Raw genomic sequence first — 21,103 nt, forward strand, 5'->3', positions numbered from 1 at the left:
CCCTTAAGACACAATGTACTATTATTTTTAGCTTACATGTGGAACGATATAGTGCAAACACTATATGATTCACTTGGACAAGTATAAATGGAACACTTTTTTTACCATTTTAAGGGGCTGTTTCACCATCCATTGATTAGTGTTAACTGACGGTTAAAAGTGATGCCGTCTCTATTTGTTTTGTTCGAATAGACGGAGACGGCATCACATCTAACCGTCAGTTAACACTAATCAATGGATGGTGAAACAGACCCTAATTGTTATAAAAAAATAGTATTCCTTACAATTCGTCACTACTTTCAAAAAAACTCGTGTAACTGAAAATAGATAATTTTTCAGAGTGAACTTTATAGACATTGTGTCAAGGTTCAATTTTGTTGACAAATTGATATTAGATACGAGATTTTTTCAAAGTAGTGACGAATTGTGAGGCATATTCAAATAATGCCGCTATGACATTACGCTTTGAAGGGTTACCATGTTAGAAATAAAAAAGTAAAATAGACAAAAATTCTATCTTTTATTATTTATTTAAGAATTTCTACAACGAAATTGATGAAAATTATAATACGATAACTTAAAAACGAACTTCGAGTTTCGTAGTAGCCCTGCAGAGAAAGATACTTTCTCACCTTGTAATATGGTTCATTTTCGTAAATACATATTTTCACAGTACTTGGTCCCTTTTAGATATTACGTCCATGGTTTTTAGTATTTATCGTGGATAGAACGACGATTGTGAGGTACTTATACTCTTTGCGATTGTGCCAACGTCAAAGTGAGGAAACGGAGCGGAATTTAATTAAAAAAATTATGGAATTTTGAATTTTGATAGGAAAGCTTAGGATCAGGATCGGGTTTGGTCGGAATAGTTATATGTGAATACAAATTATAATGAGAGGCAGCATATTTATATTTTAATATCATTAGAAACAATGTAGGAAGCAATGGAGGCATAGATACATGGGTTATTAGATGAAAGTAAGCATGGAACGGATGTTGGTAACTATCACGGTTTGATCACGGTTCATGTCATGAGATCCAGCCTGACAGCAGGGCTACTACGAAACTCGAAACACGAAGTCTGTGTCATGCGGTCCCTCTCACACTTAAACTATTTAATACGAGAGCGACAGGGACCGCATGACACGAACTTTGAGTTTCGGGTTTCGTAGTAGCCCTGCATGCAGACGGACAGTGTATAGGGCCTGTTTTTCAGGTACACGCCCGCCCATAGAAGATTTTATTGAATTTCGTAGTAGCCCTCCCTGAAGTTTCTCTTAGCACTAGCAGCAGGTGGTCGCGCTGTCATCGTTCATCCACCATTACCTCTCATATTTCGTTTTCTAGAATTTTTTTACCGTACAACGGCAAAAACTACTGGACACTGGCAAAATTGTCCTCCGTTGGACAGTAGGGCTACTCCGAAACTCGAAACTCGAAGTTCGTGTCGTGCGGTCCCTCTCGCTCTCGTATTAAATAGTATAAGTGTCAGAGGGACTGCACGACACGAACTTCGAGTTTCGAGTTTCGGAGTAGCCCTGCAGATCTATATTTTTTTAAAGAAACGACAACACTAGCAGCAGGGTTACTGATATAAATTAAAATGATCTGGAAGATAATATTGTTGTTTTATTTACATACAACCATTACATTTTTTATAAGACATTACGTTCATATTAAAATCAATACAATAGAATAAGGATGACAGACAAAAAAAAAAAGCGCGGGAAACGTGAAACGCGGCGGTTCTGTTTCTGGCTTTCTTTTTTGTTTAAATATTATTTAATAGTTTAAAGATCAGTTAGGTGGTGTTTGTATATATATTTTGTTTCTCTATTTCGTTGTTCATATTTATATTTGTGTAAGTGTATATAAAAACGTCGGGTTAGGTAAGTTTTCCTTTTTTTATATTCTGGCCCCATGGGGGATAAGGATCCCCCAGACCCTGGAGGTGCAAGCCTCCAGGTTGGGTGCAATATCGAAATCGACTCCATCATAGATGGAGTCATTGCTGATACAGACTCGTCTACCTCATTTACCGTATGCGATCGGAAAAGACGCCGAAAAATTTGTAAAAAATGTAACACAAAAAGTAGAAAAAACAATGAGGGATACTACGCATGCGCTTGTAATGAAAGTGTTCCTGAAGTTACGAATATACCAAGGAGTATCAGTACTGTTGTTGACTTAAATACTGTAGAGACACGTAAGATGGAAGTGGAAAAAAATAAAACATCAGGAGTTGGCAGGGAATTGTTTAATAGTATGGATTTCAGTCCCTTCACTATCCACGTCCAAACCAAAAAAACAGACGCAAACTCGTCCTTACATCCTGTGTCTTTTGGTAAATTTCTGATGAGGAACAACTTCCAAAACATCATTAACGGAAGCGTAAAACGAATTGGTAGGACCCGCATATCTATGGCCTTTTCAAAAATGAACGACGCAAATGCATTCATCCACGATTCTCGTCTTGAGGCCGAGAATCTCACGGCTTACATCCCTTCATTTTCTGTCACACGTATGGGCTTAGTCCGGGGTATTCCAGCTCAATGGTCCGATGACGAAATTTTAACTAACATCACTGTACCTATTGGGTGTGGGAATGTTGTTAAGGCGAGGCGACTGAACCGAAGGGTGACTATTGATGGTTCTGTCACATGGCAACCTTCGGAAACTATCGTTTTGACTTTTGACGGACGTCATCTACCTAAACATGTATTCTCTTGTTATAACGCAATACCTGTAGAGCTGTACATTTTCCCAACGGTGCAGTGTTTCAGCTGTTGCAAGTTCGGCCACACAAAAACTAATTGTAGGTCCAAGCCCCAGTGCTACAAATGTGGACAAATGCATACAGCTGAGACCTGCTCCGTGGAAGAAGACAATGCCTTTTGTTATTGGTGCAGTGGCCCACATTTTGCTATAAATAGATCATGTCCGGAACATAAAAGGCAAAAAGATATTAAAGTTACTATGGCCAATAATTGTATCTCGTATGGAGAAGCTGCTAAGTGTCATCCACCAGTTAAAAAATCTTTTGCAGATGTCCTTTTTCAACATAATCCCTCACCTCATCAACCTTCACCATCGAACCAACAAACTTATCGCAATAGTGTTGGAAATTTTTCTAGACAAAGCACACCCACTCAGTCATATAGAAAAACAGTATTTGTTAAACCCCGAGGCCCTCCAGTTAGAACCAGTAAAGGATACGATCAAGTGGCTCACAATGCTCTGATTAAGGAATATGCTATTCCACCTCCACCAAATGGTTGCGCACTGAAAGATTCCAACAATACTGATTCACAATCTCAATCTGTGGCTGAGGCCATAATAGCTTTAATTTCTTTGTTATCTAAATCTAACTTTGTTTCATCGTCCCACGTTGCCCCCTTGCTTGAAGCACTTGCTGCTACTATAACACACAATGGACAAGATAGTTCAGTGGAACTGCCGAAGTATAACTAGCAAAAAACAAGACTTAATCTATCTTATAAATCAGTTTAATCCTTTCGCTTTTGCCCTCTCTGAGACATGGCTTAAGCCTGGAGCTCTGTTTAGAGTTTCTGGCTACTCATGTCTCAGAGAGGACAGACCTGATGGATATGGTGGAGTAGCGTTACTTGTTAAGGATAATATAGCATTTTCAACAATACCTACTCCTCCACACAGCAACAATGAATGGGCCATTGTTGCTGCCATTGTAAATAACATTTGTATTGTCTCTGTATATATTCCTCATCCATCATCATTGATTTTCCATGAGCTTGAACAAGTGATAATCTCCCTTCCAAAACCCATCTTGATTTTAGGGGATTTTAATTCCCAGCATCGCTCTTGGGGTAGTTCAGTTTCTAGCAATCATGGAGAACAAATTTTAGATATTCTCGATAGTCATAATCTTTGTGTTCTCAATAATGGCTGCCCCACTAGGCGAACTGGCCCTTTAGAGGCCATAAGCGTTGTGGACTTATCTATTTGTTCTGCTCATCTTTCATCGTCATTATCCTGGCATACATTAGAGTCATCCCATGGAAGTGATCATTTTCCGATTTTAATTTCTTTTCCTTTTACTATTCCGTTGCTTACAAGGCCTAGCCCCATGCTCAAGTACAATTTAAATAATGCAGATTGGAAAATGTTTAAAAGCTGCGTAGATAAGAGATTATCTGATCTCCCCAGTATTGATGAGGAGGATCTAGTTACTTCCTCGGCTGCCCTGGCTAAGATAATTACTGAAGCAGCTGATGAAACTTTTCCTGTTAAAAATAGTGCATCAGGTAAAATTCCTTCTCCGCCTTGGTGGGACTTTGAATGTTCCCAGTCAATTAAAAAACGAAAGGAGGCTGAGAGACGTTATTGCCACTCAATGACCAATGAAAACTTTGAATTTTACATGCAAGTTGCAAGAGATACTAAAAAGTTGCTGCGTAAGAAAAAATATGAAGGATGGAAGCAATTTTGTCTGTCACTTTCTCCTAATGTAAAACCTTCCATAGTATGGAATAACGTGAAAAGGTTTAGATCTGCATTTAATGATTCTCCTAGACAAATACTTCCTCCTAATTTAGCTCAACAATTCATAGACCAGTTAGCCCCTGCATCAGTTCCTGAAGGGTATGTTTTTCAGCATTCCTCTATTCCTCCTAGCCCTTCTTCTCAATTTAGTCTAGGATCACCCTTCCGAATGGAGGAGTTAAAAGGTATTTTAGCAAACCTAAAGGATTCAGCACCAGGAGAGGATGGTGTACCTTATTCTTTTCTTTCAAATGTTAGTGACAGTATTCTTTCTTATTTCCTTTCTGTCATAAATACAGTTATGTTTACTGGCACTGTTCCTGAGGCATGGAGGTCTCAAATTATAATACCTATTCTGAAGCAGGGTAAACCAGCTAGCGATGCATCCTCTTATCGCCCAGTTGCCCTATCTTCAGTCTTCGCCAAGGTGGCGGAGCATTTGATTAAAAACAGGTTAGAGTATTTCATGGAAAGCCATCAGCTTCTGGCTCAAAGTCAATTTGGCTTTCGCAAAGGTCGGTCTTGTCATGACAGCCTGGCAATAATAACGTCCGATATCCATCTAGCATTCTCAAACAATGAGTCAGTTACTGCTGCTTTCCTTGATATTTGTTCTGCCTATGATAATGTGGTAGTTTCAGTATTGAGGGATAAACTTCTTAAGTTAGGGGTACCTATAGTTTTAATCAACTTCATAATCAATTTACTATCAGAAAGATTTATTAGTATACTCTTAGATGACAATAATAGAATCACGCGTACAGTGTGGCGAGGACTTCCACAGGGTTCCGTATTAAGCCCATTGCTATATAATATTTACACATATGACTTGGAATCATCTTTAAAAGGATCGGTCAGAGTTTTACAATATGCTGATGATTTACTATTATACTCAATTAATGGCTCCATTGAAAAGGCTAGCAATAGTCTCACTTGTTCTTTAGGGCTGTTAAAGACATGGTTAGACTCCAATGGTTTGGAGCTTTCTGTGTCCAAAAGTGTGGTGGTATTGTTTACCAGAAAGCGACTCCCTCCCCCAATTAGTGTTAAATTTGGTAGTCAAGTAATTTTGGTTAAAAATCAAACAAAATTTTTAGGTGTAATTTTAGATAGCAAATTAACTGGTCTAGCCCATTGTGATTACATAGCTGCAAAATGTGAAAAAAACATTAATATTCTGAGGTGTGTCTCAGGGGTTTGGTGGGGTGCACATCCTTCATGCTTGAAATTATTGTACAATGCTTTGATTAGAAGCATTTTAGATTATGGTACTTTTTTACTAGACCCTGGAAGTGTTGCTGGCTTCAAGAAATTGAAAGGTATCCAGTCTAAAGCTCTTAGAATTGTCTGTGGGGCCATGAAATCTAGTCCTATTAATGCACTTCAAGTGGAATGCGTTGATCCTCCACTATATTTACGGCGTCAATTCCTCAGCGATAGATATCTCTTCCGATGTACTCAGATATCCAATCATCAGCTCTGGTCTATCCTGCCTCGTCTATCTCTGCAAATAGCCTCCTCAAAATATTGGAAACATAAGAAGCCTCCTTGTTTAATCAAAAGCTTTGATAAATATCAATCTATTTCTGCACCCACTATTAATTCCTCTACACTCCCCATTTATCAGCATGAATATGAATCATTATTTCTTATTCCATCTGTCGCCCTAAATATAGGTATTTCTAAAAATGATGTAGAACATAATCAACAGTTTTTGGGTTTTATTGGATCAGAAGCTCGGGATGTCCATCATATTTACACAGATGCTTCAAAGGTCTCCTCAAATGGGTGTGTTGGCGTTGGTGTATTGCATTCTCAATACAATATTGTACAAAAAAATTAAACTTCCACCAGAATCATCTGTGTACACTGGAGAGTGTTTTGGTATCCTGAAAGCAGTTGAATATATAGTTTTAATGAAACTCAAAAACACTATAATATTTTCGGATTCACTGAGCTCATTGCAGTCTATTGCTAAATTTCCTTTCAAAACAAAATCTAACAATCCCCATATCTATAAAATACGAAGCCTTCTATTTAAATGCTATCAGAATGGATACATAGTTTCCTTAGCTTGGATCCCTGGCCATAGGGGGATCAAGGGAAACGAACGCGTGGACCAATTAGCTCGCGAAGCGATAGATAGTGGGGACCTTCATCCGTTCAAAAATATAGCTGAGGATCTTGTAGCTATGCCAAAGATATACTTACGAGAGGCTTGGAGCCAGCTTTGGGCGTCCAATGATGTAAGGACGGGTTTGCGTTATCGCGATATTCAACCGGCAATCCCTGCCAAGCCCTGGTTCTCAAAAATCTATCTTTGTAAGCCTGCAACAACTATGATGTCTCGCATGCGAATGGGGCATGTTTGCACACCCCAACATCTTGCGAGATTGGGCATAGTGGACAGCTCGGCATGTGAATGTGGAGCTGTCCCCTGTGATCTTAATCACATAATCCTCGCCTGTCAACTTTATGATCGTTCCTCATTTCTACAACAGCTGTCACTCCTTGGCGTTCCGTTTCCGTATCTGTTCCATCCCTCCTTGTAATCTATATATATAAAAGGCAAAAGTGATTGACTGATGTATCAACGCACAGCCCAAACCGCTGGTTCTAGGGATTTCAAATTTAGCACGTAGGTTCCTTTTAAGGTCTAGGGGCGCACTAAGAAAGGATTTTTCAAAATTCACCCTCTAAGGGGGTGAAATGGGGGTCCAAAGTTAGTATGGGGAAACAAGATTAGTTAGACTATTTTATTCGAAACTTCACAGGAGTATTCTTAACAACAAATAAGTAAACACGTGTTTCAGGTTTTTTGAGAATTCAACCCCTGAAAGGGGGTAATGTGGTGACAAAGTCAATCGAAAAGCAATCGTTGATATTTCAACGCACAGCCCAAACCACTGGACCTAGAGACTTGAAATTTTGCACATAGATACCTTATACAATGTAGGCATCCACTAAGGAAGGATTTTTGGAAATTCTAACGGTAACGGGAAAAAACGGGATATATATATTCGATTCCGACTGACCCTATCTCAGTAACTGTAATACCTAGACTTCAAATTTGATTCACAAGTAGGTATTACATTAATTAAAACATCTATTTCAGGATTTTTGGAAATTCCCAAGGGATAAGGAAAAAAAGGGATTTATATATTCAGTTTAACTGAATTCTATGAACTATAATAACTAGACTCTTCAAATTTGGCACAGAAGTAGGTGGTTATAATAGTAAAAAAGTTTTAAGGAAGAAATTCCCACGGGATAAGGAAAAAACGGGATTTATATTCAGTTTAACGGGATCGATTTTTCATTTTACTGGTCCTAGAAAACTGATATTTTGCATATACTTAGGTTCCTTGAGGAGTGTAGGGGAACACTACAAAAGGATTTCCCGAAGTTCTGACGGGAACGGGAAAAATGGGATTTTTCGTTTTACTGGTCGCAGAAGGCTGCAATTTGGCATGTAAGTTGCTTGAGAAGTGAAGAAAACCATTAAGTTATAATTTCCCGAAATTCCCACGGGAAAGGGAAAAAAACAGGATCTTTCATTTTAATGGTCCTAGAAAGCTGAAATTCGGCATGTAGGTTGCTTGGGGATTGTAGAAGAGCGTTAAGAGAGGACTTTCCAAAATTCCAACGGGAACGGGAAAATACGGGATATTTCGTTTTACTGATCGCAGAAAACTCAAATTTAGGTTCCTTGGGGAGGAGTATAGGGGAGCACTACAAAAGGATTTCCCGAAATTCTGACGTTAACGGGAAAAAACAGGATTTATCGTTAGTATTATTGCAATTTTACATTAAACAGCATTAGTATTATTGTGGAACGATTAAGAGATAATTTGCCGAAATTGTCACGGGAAAGGGAAAAAATGGGACTTTTCGTTTTACTGGTAGAATGCTGAAATTCGGCAATGTACCTCCAGCACTGAGAGAGGACTGTCCAAAATTCACACGAGAACAGGGAAAAACGGGATTTTTCTTTTTACTGGTCGTAGATAGCTGAAACTTGGCAAGTGTGTTCCTTGGGGAGTGTAGGGGAGCAGTAACAGAGCATTTCCCGTTTTTTTTATAGGAACGGAAAAAAACAGGATTTTGCGTTTTACTGGTTGTAGAAAGCTAAAATTTCAAAATTCAAAATTTTATACTGCACGTACGCTGCAAAAAGCTCTTTAACCGACTTCAAAAAAATGAAAAGGTTATGCATTCCGCTATATATATTTATTTATGTTAGTTCACCGATTTCTCGCTCAATTGTGGACCGATTTTTTAAATAATTTTTTATTCGAAATAATATCTACTCCTGAGGTAGTCCCATTGTCACCAAATCAGAATCTGATGACGGAATCTCAGAAAAATCGAGGGCAACCCTCAAATTTTGTAGGCACGCATTACGTTTTTTATATAATTATCTCGAGTTATTTAAGTATTTGCGTCTGACAGACATCATCTCATGTTGATGAGCTGATGATGGAAGGTTAAACTCCTTAAGGGTTAGGAGTTAGAGGAAGTTTCTTTAAACATCATATGCACGTATAGGTAGACCTTTAGTTGTATTCTTTCTGGTTATTCAGGTGAGCTGATGATGGAAGGTATAACTCCTTAACTGTTAGGAGGACACATTAAGTACCTACACCAAACCAATCAACTCATTACGTAACAAAATTTATCCATACCTGTAAAACAGTATACTGTGACAAGACAGGCTGACAGACCAAAATTTGGCACACATGTAGATAAAGTATCATAGGAGTGCACTAAGTAAGGATTTTTCGAAATTCCCATGGGAAAAGGAAATATTTAAATTTGTCTGCTTCTTGGTTGTTTGGGGAGTCTCTGAAAAAACTGAGCGGATTTAAAAAAAAACTATCAGTAAAAGCTTTTTAAAAATCGATACCCGAAATAATAGAAGCCTGTTTCAATTCAATCGCGGACAGTGTGGTTTTCTCTTGAATTTACTTATTCCTATCCTGCGGGAACAATCCTATGCCGCGTAGGTACGAAGTCGCGGGCAAAAGAAGCACGTGGGTTTTCTAGAATTACACCCCTGACCTAAAGATGTGAAACAGGGGTTCAAAGTTTAACGAATTATGATCATCTAGGTTGATTTTTAAATTCTAAAATTTGCAAATATAATCCTCCGAAAAATCAATTAAAATACGAAAATAAAGATCATAGAAAGTAAATGATCTGTGTTACCCCATATTTAACGCGAGCGAAGCCGCGGGCAACAGCTAGTTAAAAATAAATATAAATTGATTTAAACAATAGATCTGTCTAGTTGTATTAAACAGATAATTTTTTAAAATAAACTTTATCTTTTACAGAACTGATATGTACATTTACGCTGTCGATCCAATGTCGAATACAATCATTGATATGGAAGAACTTCAAAAGTGAGTAGAAAAACATTAACACATAAAATTCTAAAGCAATGATGATTAATGCCTGCCAAACGCTTATATTATTGCAGATCATTACTAAAAAGAGGGCCAGAACTTCGGCAGAATCTTGCTGGATTCAAAGTACTGGAAGTAGGTGATGATACTATGGGCCAGCCAAGAGGCGCTCGCCTGCTTGGTACTATGGAAATAAGTGCTGTGGCCCTAGGTTGCATCCTGTTTGCTGCCACTCTAGCAACTACTATCGCTATTAAATGTCTAAGGACTCGAAGGTAATTTAAAATCTATTTTCTTTCCCACGACAAAGCATATTAATATTCATGCAATCTTTTCAATCTTACAATTAGACAGGTGTAATTTTAGTACAATGATGAAAATATTTTTAAGTGTCTTTTTAAAGCTATGAAAACCTCGAGTTTCCAGAATGACTTGAAAAATTTAACTTGCAAATACTTAGTATTTTTATAGCTTGAGTCTTTTATTTGTTCGACTGATAAATTTCACCTGGAGCAAGTTTCAAGTTACGACTTTTGAATAAAACATTGTAACGTTTCTGAAACCTTCCTCACTAGGACAATTTAATGCATAAAATTTTATTCTAGCAACACCAAGGGGTAAGCGAACCTTTATTTTTACTTACCTTTTCAGACATCGCCATCATCAAAACCAAAGCATGTGACTCATTATTTTATATAGAAACTTCTAGAATGAATTAAATACGTGCATGTTGGATAACTCTTGTGATAAATTCAATAGATGCTTACGTTTTGTTGTTTATATAATTTATTTCTAAAATAATTGCTAATATTAGTGTATTTGTTATTAAATAGTTTAATAAAAACATTTTTACTTAAAATATCTTTATTCATTTTGCATTGCACTTCCTTATCCACTGTATTTATAATCTGTTCATCTTTTTATTCATTATTTTTGCACCGAACTATTTACTATCATCTTCTTGTGGTAACCATATTCTTCTTTTAATTGAATCTTCTCCTATCTTTTGCCCTAACAGAAATCGTCACAAACCATATTCCCAACAACGTCTTAACGCTTTCTCCACTGAGCACTTAACTAAATACGGGAATCTCTTCCCATCTGGAGGGAACCAGTGTCAGGAACTCAACCAATCCTACAGCGAGGCCGACTCGTACATAGACGTGATCAATCATAACGTGAACAAGAAAGTATGTCCTCACGGCAACACTGTGGAAGAATTTGGAAAAGCTCACCAAAAATGTATCAAAACCCAATTTGGAGATCACAATTCCGATTACAATCAGAAACACGAAAAACTATGTATCAAATACAATCAACGACCATTGCAAAAGAGGTGAGCTACATACTTAATTGATAAAAATTAGTTGTAATTAATTTATCAATAAACAACAGCCTTTTGTCTTGCCTCTCCGCTACCATGCTATGCTACATCTCTGCATAAAACCACATTTATATCATACAGACTTAAACTGTCTGACATAATAATAGTAGCGGAGGAGAAAAGAAAATGGTTGAAGTTGATTAATATTATAAACCTTTGTCCACGTCCGAATCAATAGTTTATTAATTCATTAACTTTTTCCAAATTAAAAAGAAGCTAATCGAGACAACATGATTTTAAATCGAGCTAAAAATGTGACTAGCTAACACATAAATACTGACACATCATAATTTATAACACATACAACATGATCATTATATAAAAATCGTCAGTACTTAACATCTCCCACCATTAAACTTGCCACCATTTTTAGTGCGATAAAATCTGTTTTTACTGATTCACGGTATTACATTAGACATATTTTCTTAAAAATGTTGATCGCGGTTACCTTTTATGACTTTTAAAGTTTAACGTTCTCGATATTGCGACGCATCTACTAAATATTAAAGGTAAAAAAGTCGCACTAACTTAGTGGTTTGTCCTATGTCCTCGCAAATAGAAGGTTTTGGGTTCGAACCTGGACATGCACCTGGTTTTTTTTATTAATATGAGAATTCGCAATTAAAATTTACAATGAGCATTACGGTAAATGATGATACAATACAATACAATACAAAGACTCTTTATTGTACACCAGACATAGTAAGCGAGATGATATCGTGTAAAAAACTCCAGACACCAGCGGAGAAATTGAATAATGTGTGAGAATTTCTAACATAGTTCGCATAACATCTACGGTCCAACTCCTCTCATTCCATAAGGCCTATGCCCCGCAGAGTGATGATGATACGAGAGGTAATCGCGATCTAGATCTCTTCGAAAATATGTATAAAATCGAACTGTTTTCATTCACTAGACCGGTACATTTTACTCTTAATCATAACTCGATCATTACTTTAACATGTCTAACACACAATCATTCATTAGGAAGGGTCATGACAACTCGATAACGTCAGTCAATTCTAGTGGACAGGACTCTGGCATCGCGGAGGCAGCACGGTGCCCCTGTGGCCAGTCTTGCGTCCACACCTCAGAGGAAAGTAGTGGGTATGTGAAATATATAGACTATTTCTTTACTTCCCTCTCCTTTATATCAGGTATCAAAAAATGACTCCAGAAGATTTAGTTAAGTTGAACTTGAGCAAGCTTTGCAAGATCACTTCATGTAGTCAATCTCCACAAAATATCTTTAAACTCTTTTACAAAGGCGTCAGGTTGAATGTACTCAACGATAAACGAAACTTAATTAGTTAAGCTAATTGCTTACAGTGACTCAGGGGCTGGATATAAAATAAAGTTAATTTTACAAATGCTCACAAGAAGCTTATGTATGTATTATGATGCTGTGTATAATCGTAGCGCTATTTTCATGTACATTATTGCAATTAGTTGTTTCTTCTGTCTTCTAAATCTCACAAGGCGTGAATAAATATCTTTGGGTGACTTTGGAGTTCAAAACATGGCATGAAATGGATAATTGGGTCAATATTTTTCATTACGATTTTCACGTTTCGTTTATTCAACATCATTGATTCATCCAAAAATGTTTGGTTGCCGAATTGTAAATAAACGAGATTTGATCTTTTTTTGTTACAGTCCATCGAGTTCTTTACTAAATTTTGTTACAATATTACAGATGCAGCTACGAAGATTCATTAAAATCCAACCACAACCAAGAACGTAAAACTTACCATCGAGATCTCAGGTCTGAAACGGACCAAAGGTTTCCACGCAGAGCCTCGTTTGGCCAACAACCACTCCAAACACGTCGCCCTAACTACGGGAGACAATCCTTCTCAGAAAACATACAGAGACACTACCCACCGTTCGAAAGATTGCCATCTGGGAGCAGAATCACGCGGCAAATATCATCACCAAATGTTTCAGTTCCTCAGTCATACTTCATGAATAAAAGCTTCAAAAGGAAAGAAGCATTAAATGAACCTATGGTGGACTATGATCAGAGCGATGATGATGTATTCGATACTAGGATTGATAGAAGACCTAGTAAGGTTAAGAGAGGAAAATTTGCAGAGCTGGGGGGGCAAGCAGCTGTGTTTGTGGCAACGCCAGCAGCTGCAGAAATAATGAGAAGGCAAGGCAGTGAGAGGTTCATGTTTGCCAGGCCTTTATAGTGTAGCTCTAATGTGGTTGATTTGTGATGCTAGCATGACATGTGTGTGTGAAATTTTGTAAAGAATGCTGGTCCTCTGAGTTAAAAACATGATTGCCTTACGTTTTCCTACATAAAAAACTAAATCATCATCTTTGTATTCAAACTTTACGCCAAAAAGACTTAATTAAGAAGTCAGTTATCTTTAGCGTAGTGTCAGAAATATTTTCAGTTTTGAGTTATTCTCAGTAAGTCAAAGAAAATACTTAGTTAATTGTTTTTTTTAAGCGATTGTATAATAATAAAATCTAATTTCTGGTAAGTAGTTTTTGTAACCAGTGTTCTCATCATCATAATCATTTATTATATCAGCTGTAGGACGTCCACTGTTGGACATAAGCCTCCCTCATATATGTATCTCCAGTCGCTTCGATTGGAAGCGGCCTGCATCCACCGTGAACCCGCGGCTTTAACCAGGATGTCCGTCTATCTCATTTATGGACGTCCTTCCTACGCTGCGTTTGCAGTTCCGCGGTCTCTATTCGAGAACTTTGACTCGAGTTCCCTGACTAATGAGGGCGAATTAACAGGTTTTTTGTGTCTTAAAAGACAACGAGTAACCATTAGTTAGACCTGCGGTTCTGATTGTTCAGAACATACAATAATTAGCATTGATGGAAGCAATGCCAACTCTATTGTTTTGCAAGGATTAGAAAAGCCCTTGTCTACATGTTTATTTTCGTAATTCTTGGCATTACGATAGATTTTGGATATTAGAATTGGAATTATACATTCGTTTAATGTTAAAATAAATGATTTGTCTTTTCGAAATGTGTTCACCAATTTATTTTATAAGATTAGCACATACAAGCTGATTGTTACATTTATACTTGTGTTTTGTTTGTTTTTTGACTGTGTGCAAGGCCGTAACTTTGAAATTTCTGTGTGTGCCATTAGGTGTAAAATACTTGTAACCATATCTATGTACAATACGGAACCACCTGTAATATAACAATCTTACTGTCTATTTTAAAGAAGCTGTAAAAATGTTTTATATTGTAAATAATCCTTAACTTATAAGAATAAAGTATACTGAATTAACTTTTGTTTATTTTATTTTAAAACACCTCTACACGATTACAGGCATTAGTTTTACCACTTGAAATACCTCAAAAATAAAATATAAAATATTTTAGACTTCCCTTATAATAGGTAATGAAAGATAATTTAATATCAATCTTTAATAAAACAAAGAAGCAAACTTTGTTTTTATGTAGGTATGTTTGCGAGATAACTCAAGGTTTAAAAAAATCTACGGATTGATGCTACACTATCTCAAATTTATAACCAAACTAGCGTTTACCAGCGGCTTCGCACACGTAAATCATTAGGTCCAGCAGCTGAATTGAAACTCCGGGATTTTAAAAAAACCCCGTGGAAATTCCCGAAAAACAAATCGTTGTTTTCATTGACGTTACAATTAAAAACAATCATTGTCAAATTACATGACTTTAAGCCCAGCGGTTGTTGTTTCGAGATTGTATCCCTGTCCCGTGGGAATATCGGAATAAAAAGTAGGCTATGTTTTATTCCAGACGTTCAACTACCTACATACCAAATAATAATATCATGACTGTAAGCCCAGCGGTTATTTAGAGATTTTTTCCCTATCCCGTGGGAATATCGGGATAAAAAGTATCCTATGTTTTAATCCAGGTAATAAACCTCTATTTCATCCAAATCTGTTGAGCCGTTTCAGCATGAAGAAGTAACAAACATACTCACCCACTCACTCACTCACAAACTTTCACATTTATAATATTAGTAGGATTTTGTTGCCTGTATATTGTTAGGTTTACATGGTATGCAAACAGAGTTACGGGAAACAACTAGTACAGTATACCTAAATTATAATCAACAATTGGACGGATGAACCTACATTAATTCTACGTTTATTCTTAGTGTCCAGACCAGACCACTCGGTTGTGGAACTCCCTGCTGATAGACTTGAGGCGCGCTAAGTCCTTGCCTATCTTCAAGTCTGTTCTTAGGGAGCACTTTCTGTCGTCTTGCGTGTGAATGTTATAGCTGTTAGTTTATTTATGAGTATGTTGTTAATGTTGTTATGTATCTACCTATCTATTTGGATTTGGATGTGTACTGTATAAATGGTTATGTTCTTGATGCTGCTGTAATGTAATGTCACCACCTGCTTAAAGAGCGTAGCCGTGTTTGCATGGAAAAGCGGCCCTTTCACCAAACGTTCACTTATTTTTTTTTTAATAAGAGTCCTCATGACGAGTATTATTTCCTATAAGTTTCAGCTTCCTATCTTTGTTATTTTCTGAGATATGATTTTTTTCATTTATTTTCCAAAAAAAAACTTAGATAAATGTAGGATTAAAACTTCAGTATTTTTTTTTCTTGTTGTCTAGAAGAGCGACACCAACAGTTATTTGTTAGTTAATCTCTATAATCTCTATAAATAAAAATAAATCGTAAAATGTGTTGCTAAGCGCAAAACTCGGGTACGGCTGGACCGATTTCGCTAATTCTTTATTTGTTGTGTTCGTTATTGTCAGGAGAAGGTTTTTATGGAAGAAAATTTAGAAAAATTACAACGGGGGCGAAGCCCCGGGAAACAGCTAGTTAATGATAATTCCTTATATATATTTAAAGCTCTATATACATTTCTATCTCATAACAATATAAAACTATAAGTATTATTATTTATCTCTTACCCTTCCTGATCTTTTCCAACCCATTTTTCTAAATTCCGATCCTTACGCATTTCCCTTATCTAATTCCGTTTCCCCGTTTGGCTAAATGCGCCAAGAGCGCGAAGCTATAAAAAAAAAAAAAAAAAAAAGGATGACAGACATGTTCAAAAGCAAACGCTTATTAATGGCCAGTAGGTACCATTTCGTGCAAGTAGGTTACGTTAGCTCTTCAACACTCCGCCTCACGAAATCAGATCAGACTATATTCATCTTAGTCCTAAGTTTAATAAACTTCATGGCAGGTAAAGCTTTTGTGAGGACATCTGCCTCCATATCTTCTGTAGCACGGTATTTGACATCTATGTGTCCGTCCTTCATAGCATCTCTGATAAAATGCTCCTTGATGCTGATATGTTTGGATTTAGTGCTTATAGTTGGGTTCTTGACCAACTTTTGCGCGGCTTGGTTATCATTATAAATATCAATGATTCCTGTTTTTATATTCAGCTCATTCAGCAAGTTTTTCTGGTATATGGCTTCTTTCGATGCTTCCGTTAGAGCCATGTACTCCGCCTCAGCTGTACTAAGTGCGACTGTTCTTTGCTTCTTAGCTTCCCAACTTATTGGTGTTCCGCCATATGTAAATACGTAGCCTGTCACTGAGCGACGATCAATGGCGCACGATGCCCAATCAGCATCAGCTGCTCCTTCAAGCTTCATGTTTCCTTTTATGTAAGTCAGACCTAAGTCTTTAGTTCCTTGTAAATATCGTAGAACTCTTTTCGCTGCTTGAAAATGTTCAGATGTGTAGCAGTTGTTAAACTGGCTAAGGTGACTTACTGCAAACATTATATCAGGACGTGTGGCAACAGCTAAGTACATAAGTGATCCTATAAGGTTTTGGTAGGGTATGTCCTTTTCCTTTGTTGGACTTGTGCCTTTAGTTAATTTCAGTCCTGTATCCATGGGAGTAGATGCGGGTTTGCAATCCTTGCATCCAAATTTTTCTAATATAGTTTCAATATACTGTCTTTGTTTCAGTATCATTTGCTTTTCATCTCTTTCGAAAGTTATTCCAAGACAGTAATTAATTTCACCCAAGTCTCTCATTTCAAATCTCTTGACAAGTAATTTCTTAATGTTGTCTATTTTTTCTTGAGATTTGCATGCAATTATAATATCGTCCACATATATGCTAATAATAATAGTTTCGCCGCCTTTCGCGTATATGTACATGCATGGATCAACTTTGGTAGGTTGGAAACCTATTGATTTTAATTCGGCATCTAGTTTCTTGTACCACTGTCTTCCTGACTGTTTTAATCCATAGACGGCTTTATTTAATTTGCATACTGTGTTTTCTTTATCTTGGTTTAAATCATGTAGCATTTTTTCAGCTTTTTGTTTAATTTCTGCATCCTTTGTAGACTTAATTATCTTTTCTAGATATTCTTCTATATTTTTCGGCTTTTTCATATAGATTTCTTCTTCAATATCTCCGTTTAAAAATGCAGTGCAAATATCAATCTGGTTCAAATGCATATCTTTCTGTACAGCTAAAGCCACTAATAATCTAATTGAACTTAGTCGAGTCACAGGTGCGAAAACTTCCTGGTAGTCAACACCGGGTATTTGAGAAATCCTCGGGCTACTAGTCGAGCCTTTTTGCGTACAATATTGCCATCTGTTCCTAATTTATCTTTCAGAATCATCTTGCTGTCAATGACGTTTCTGCAAGGTGGCTTCTTAACAATAGACCAAGTATCATTTTTTAAGTGTGCTGTTATTTCAGAAATTATTGCATCATTCCATTTTAGATCATCTTCTTCGCTCATGCAAACTGTGCATATATAATCTTTTGTCCAAACTGGTGGTTTTCTAGTTCTTTGAGGTCTTTCATTCTCGAAAATATCATTTCTTTCTATTGTCTCAGCGTCTGTTACTTCATTGCGATCTGCAACAGAATTATCTTCAGTTTGTATTGCCTCATTTTCAATTACTTCATTATGATCAAAAATGTTTCATCGTTTTGTTGCAATTCATTTTGCAATTCGTTTTCTTCATGATCATGGTGCAATTCGTTTTCTTCATGATCATTGTGAATATCAGCTAATATTTCACAATCTTCTGCTTGTTGATATACTTCATTATTTTCTTTTTTACTATAGACAAATATATCTATTAACTTCTTTCCATTCTTGTTTCGGATTTGTCAATTTTATCTTTATTTTCGTAATATAATTTATTAATTACTTTAACATCTCTGCTTACAATTACGTGATGCATTTCTGGTACTAATATTCTGTAAGCTTTACTATTTTCCGAATATCCAAGAAATATTCCTTCAGTTACTTTTGATGTAAACTTTTTCTTTTGTTTTTTGTTTTTATTCAATACGAATGCTTTCGATCCGAAAATTTGTAAGTGCTGTACGGATGGCTTTCTTCCAACCCATATTTCAAATGGAGTTTTGTTTTCTATTACTTTCGATGGAGTACGGTTTAATAAATAATTTGCGGTGGATACAGCTTCAGCCCAATATTTTTCCGACATGTTACCATCTATCAATAGGCATCTGGCTCTTTCTTGTAGGCTCCTATTTTTTCTTTCAGCTGTCCCATTTTGCTGCGGTGTGTACGCACAGCTAAGTCTTCGACTTATACACATTGATTCAAATATCCATTGAATTCTTTATTTATATATTCTGTTCCATTGTCAGATTGTAAGTATTTTATCTTATTTCCAGTAAATCTCTCCATTTCTTCTTTATATATTTTAAACTTATTCAACACTTCGTTTTCTTTTGGATTATGTATACTCTTGAATATCGAGAATATTCGTCAATAAATGTGACGAAATATTTTCCTCCACTGACGGATTCTACATTCATTGGTCCACACACGTCTGAGTGAACTATTTCAAGACGTTGTGTCGTTCTCAAGTTTTGATTATTTTTGGGAAAAGGTAGTCGGGTCATCTTTCCTTTTATGCATACTTCGCATTCATTTAATTTTTGATGCATGTCAAACTTGAGTCCATTCATTGCTTCATCTTTTAAAGCTTGTTTTAAACTTGTTTCATTTATATGTCCAAGTTTTCTGTGCCAATCATCAATTTCAGCATTAAAAGTAGTTTCTTCTTGACATTTAAAATCATTATCATCCTTTTTGTCCATTAAGTAGTAAAGACCATTAATATTTTTAGCTGTAAGTTCAATTTTCCTTGTTTTTGAATCTTTTACTGTCGCTGTATTTTCTTTGAATAGTACGGTCTTTCCTTTTTTCGTTATTTTTGAAACAGACAATAGGTTGGTTGCGAGATTTGGTACGTACAGAGAGTCTTCTAGTTTTATGTTTTTATCATCAACTTTTATTTGCACGTTTCCTCTTCCTTCAATTTTAGCAGTGCTGTCATCGGCTGCTAATTTGAGTATGCCATCAGATTTTTTTATTTGTGAGAAACTATTCAAGCTGTGACACATATGCGATGTGCATCCACTATCAATACACCATCTCTTTGTATTTTTATTTGGTTCCGTAGCTAAACAAATGTTTTGTGCAGCATTAGATCGTTCTTGTTTCTTATGGTCATTACGGAATCGACAATTTTGTGTTTTATGCCCTTGCTTCTTACATATTTGACAGAAATCTTGTTTATTTTATATTTATAGGGTACATAATTTTTTTTCATAAACATTGCGTTGGTTTCAACTATAATGTCTTCAGTATGTTTACGAGCTTCGTTTTCTTCTAAATTTTTTATCTTTAGCTCCTCTGGAGAAGGCAGTTTATCACGCGATTCGATCGCTATGCGAAAATTTTCAAATTTCGATGATAAGGAGTAGAGCATTATGACGGATAAAAGATCTGCATTTATATCGACATCCATGTTGGCAAGTTTATCCACAATGTCTGTTAAATTGTCTAAGTGCTCTCTTAAATCATCACCTTCTATATTTTGCAACAATTAATTGTTTGAGGAGTGAAGCCTTTTAGTAGGTCGCTTACTTTCATATATATCCTCGAGTTTTTGCCATATATTTTTAGCAGTTAAACAGTTTTTTACATTTTTTATTTCTTGAGATGAAATTATCAAAAGAAGTTCTGACCTGGCAAGGAGTTCATTGTTTTCATAATTTGCAATAGCCTCAGGATCTTTTTCAGTAATCGGCGGTGTAGGATTTAGAACATAATTCCACAAACCTGCTTTTATCATAACGGCTTTTGCCTGAACCTTCCAAGTGTCATAATTGTTTCTGTTTAGTAGCTCAATACGGTACGAGGTGCTAGCATTTTGGCTTTATATCACTTCCAGTCCCTTTTATTTATTTTATTCCCATACCTGATATAAATTAAAATGATCTGGAAGATAATATTGTTGTTTTATTTACATACAACCATTACATTTTTTATAAGACATTACGTTCATATAAAATCAATACAATAGAATAAGGATGACAGACATGTTCAAAAGCAAACGCTTAATGGCAACACACACAGAGCGTTGCGCGGGTCGGTAGTGTTCAACGCCGCGTTGAGCCGCGCGGTTCGTTGTATTCACACAGAGAGCGGGTTCGGACCCGCAGGGGCCCGCGGCGGCTATCAATGTTGCCAGTTTAGTGTACTTAGTCCTAAAGTGACGACTTCTTGCTTAAATCTTGCGACCGCAAAAAAGTTTTGACGACAGAAATGGTTTAGGTATCTTGGCGACTTTTGGAGTTCAAATTNGTGTTAACTGGCGGTGAGGTGTGATGCCGTCTCTATTTGTTTTGTTCGAATAGACGGAGACGGCATCACATTTAACCGTCGGTTAACGCTAATCAATGGATGGTGTAACAGCCCCTTAGTCTCGTTTAAATATCAATTACCTTCTCAGGTCTGCTACGTCTTGGATC

General features: G+C 36.5%; 1 protein-coding gene and 1 long non-coding RNA gene across 2 annotated transcripts; one reads left to right on the forward strand and one right to left on the reverse strand.

Annotated features, from left to right (window-relative positions):
- Window positions 1–5,226: 5,226 nt before the first annotated feature.
- Window positions 5,227–7,045, reverse strand: LOC141438689 (uncharacterized). Its single transcript, XR_012452502.1, has 2 exons — window positions 6,736–7,045; window positions 5,227–6,413 (listed from the first exon to the last, which is right to left on the reverse strand). It is a non-coding gene; the product is annotated as an uncharacterized lncRNA (long non-coding RNA).
- Window positions 7,046–9,860: 2,815 nt separating this feature from the next.
- On the forward strand, window positions 9,861–14,582 carry LOC141438694 (uncharacterized). The gene is made up of 5 exons (XM_074102606.1): window positions 9,861–9,929; window positions 10,007–10,207; window positions 10,951–11,268; window positions 12,304–12,423; window positions 13,013–14,582. Exons 1-5 carry the CDS (start codon window positions 9,868–9,870, stop codon window positions 13,509–13,511), a joined length of 1,200 nt encoding a protein of 399 aa, XP_073958707.1. The 5' UTR covers window positions 9,861–9,867; the 3' UTR covers window positions 13,512–14,582.
- Window positions 14,583–21,103: the final 6,521 nt, after the last annotated feature.

The sequence above is a fragment of the Choristoneura fumiferana genome, chromosome Z (genome assembly GCF_025370935.1).
Source record: "Choristoneura fumiferana chromosome Z, NRCan_CFum_1, whole genome shotgun sequence".
Classification (NCBI taxonomy): domain Eukaryota; kingdom Metazoa; phylum Arthropoda; class Insecta; order Lepidoptera; family Tortricidae; genus Choristoneura; species Choristoneura fumiferana.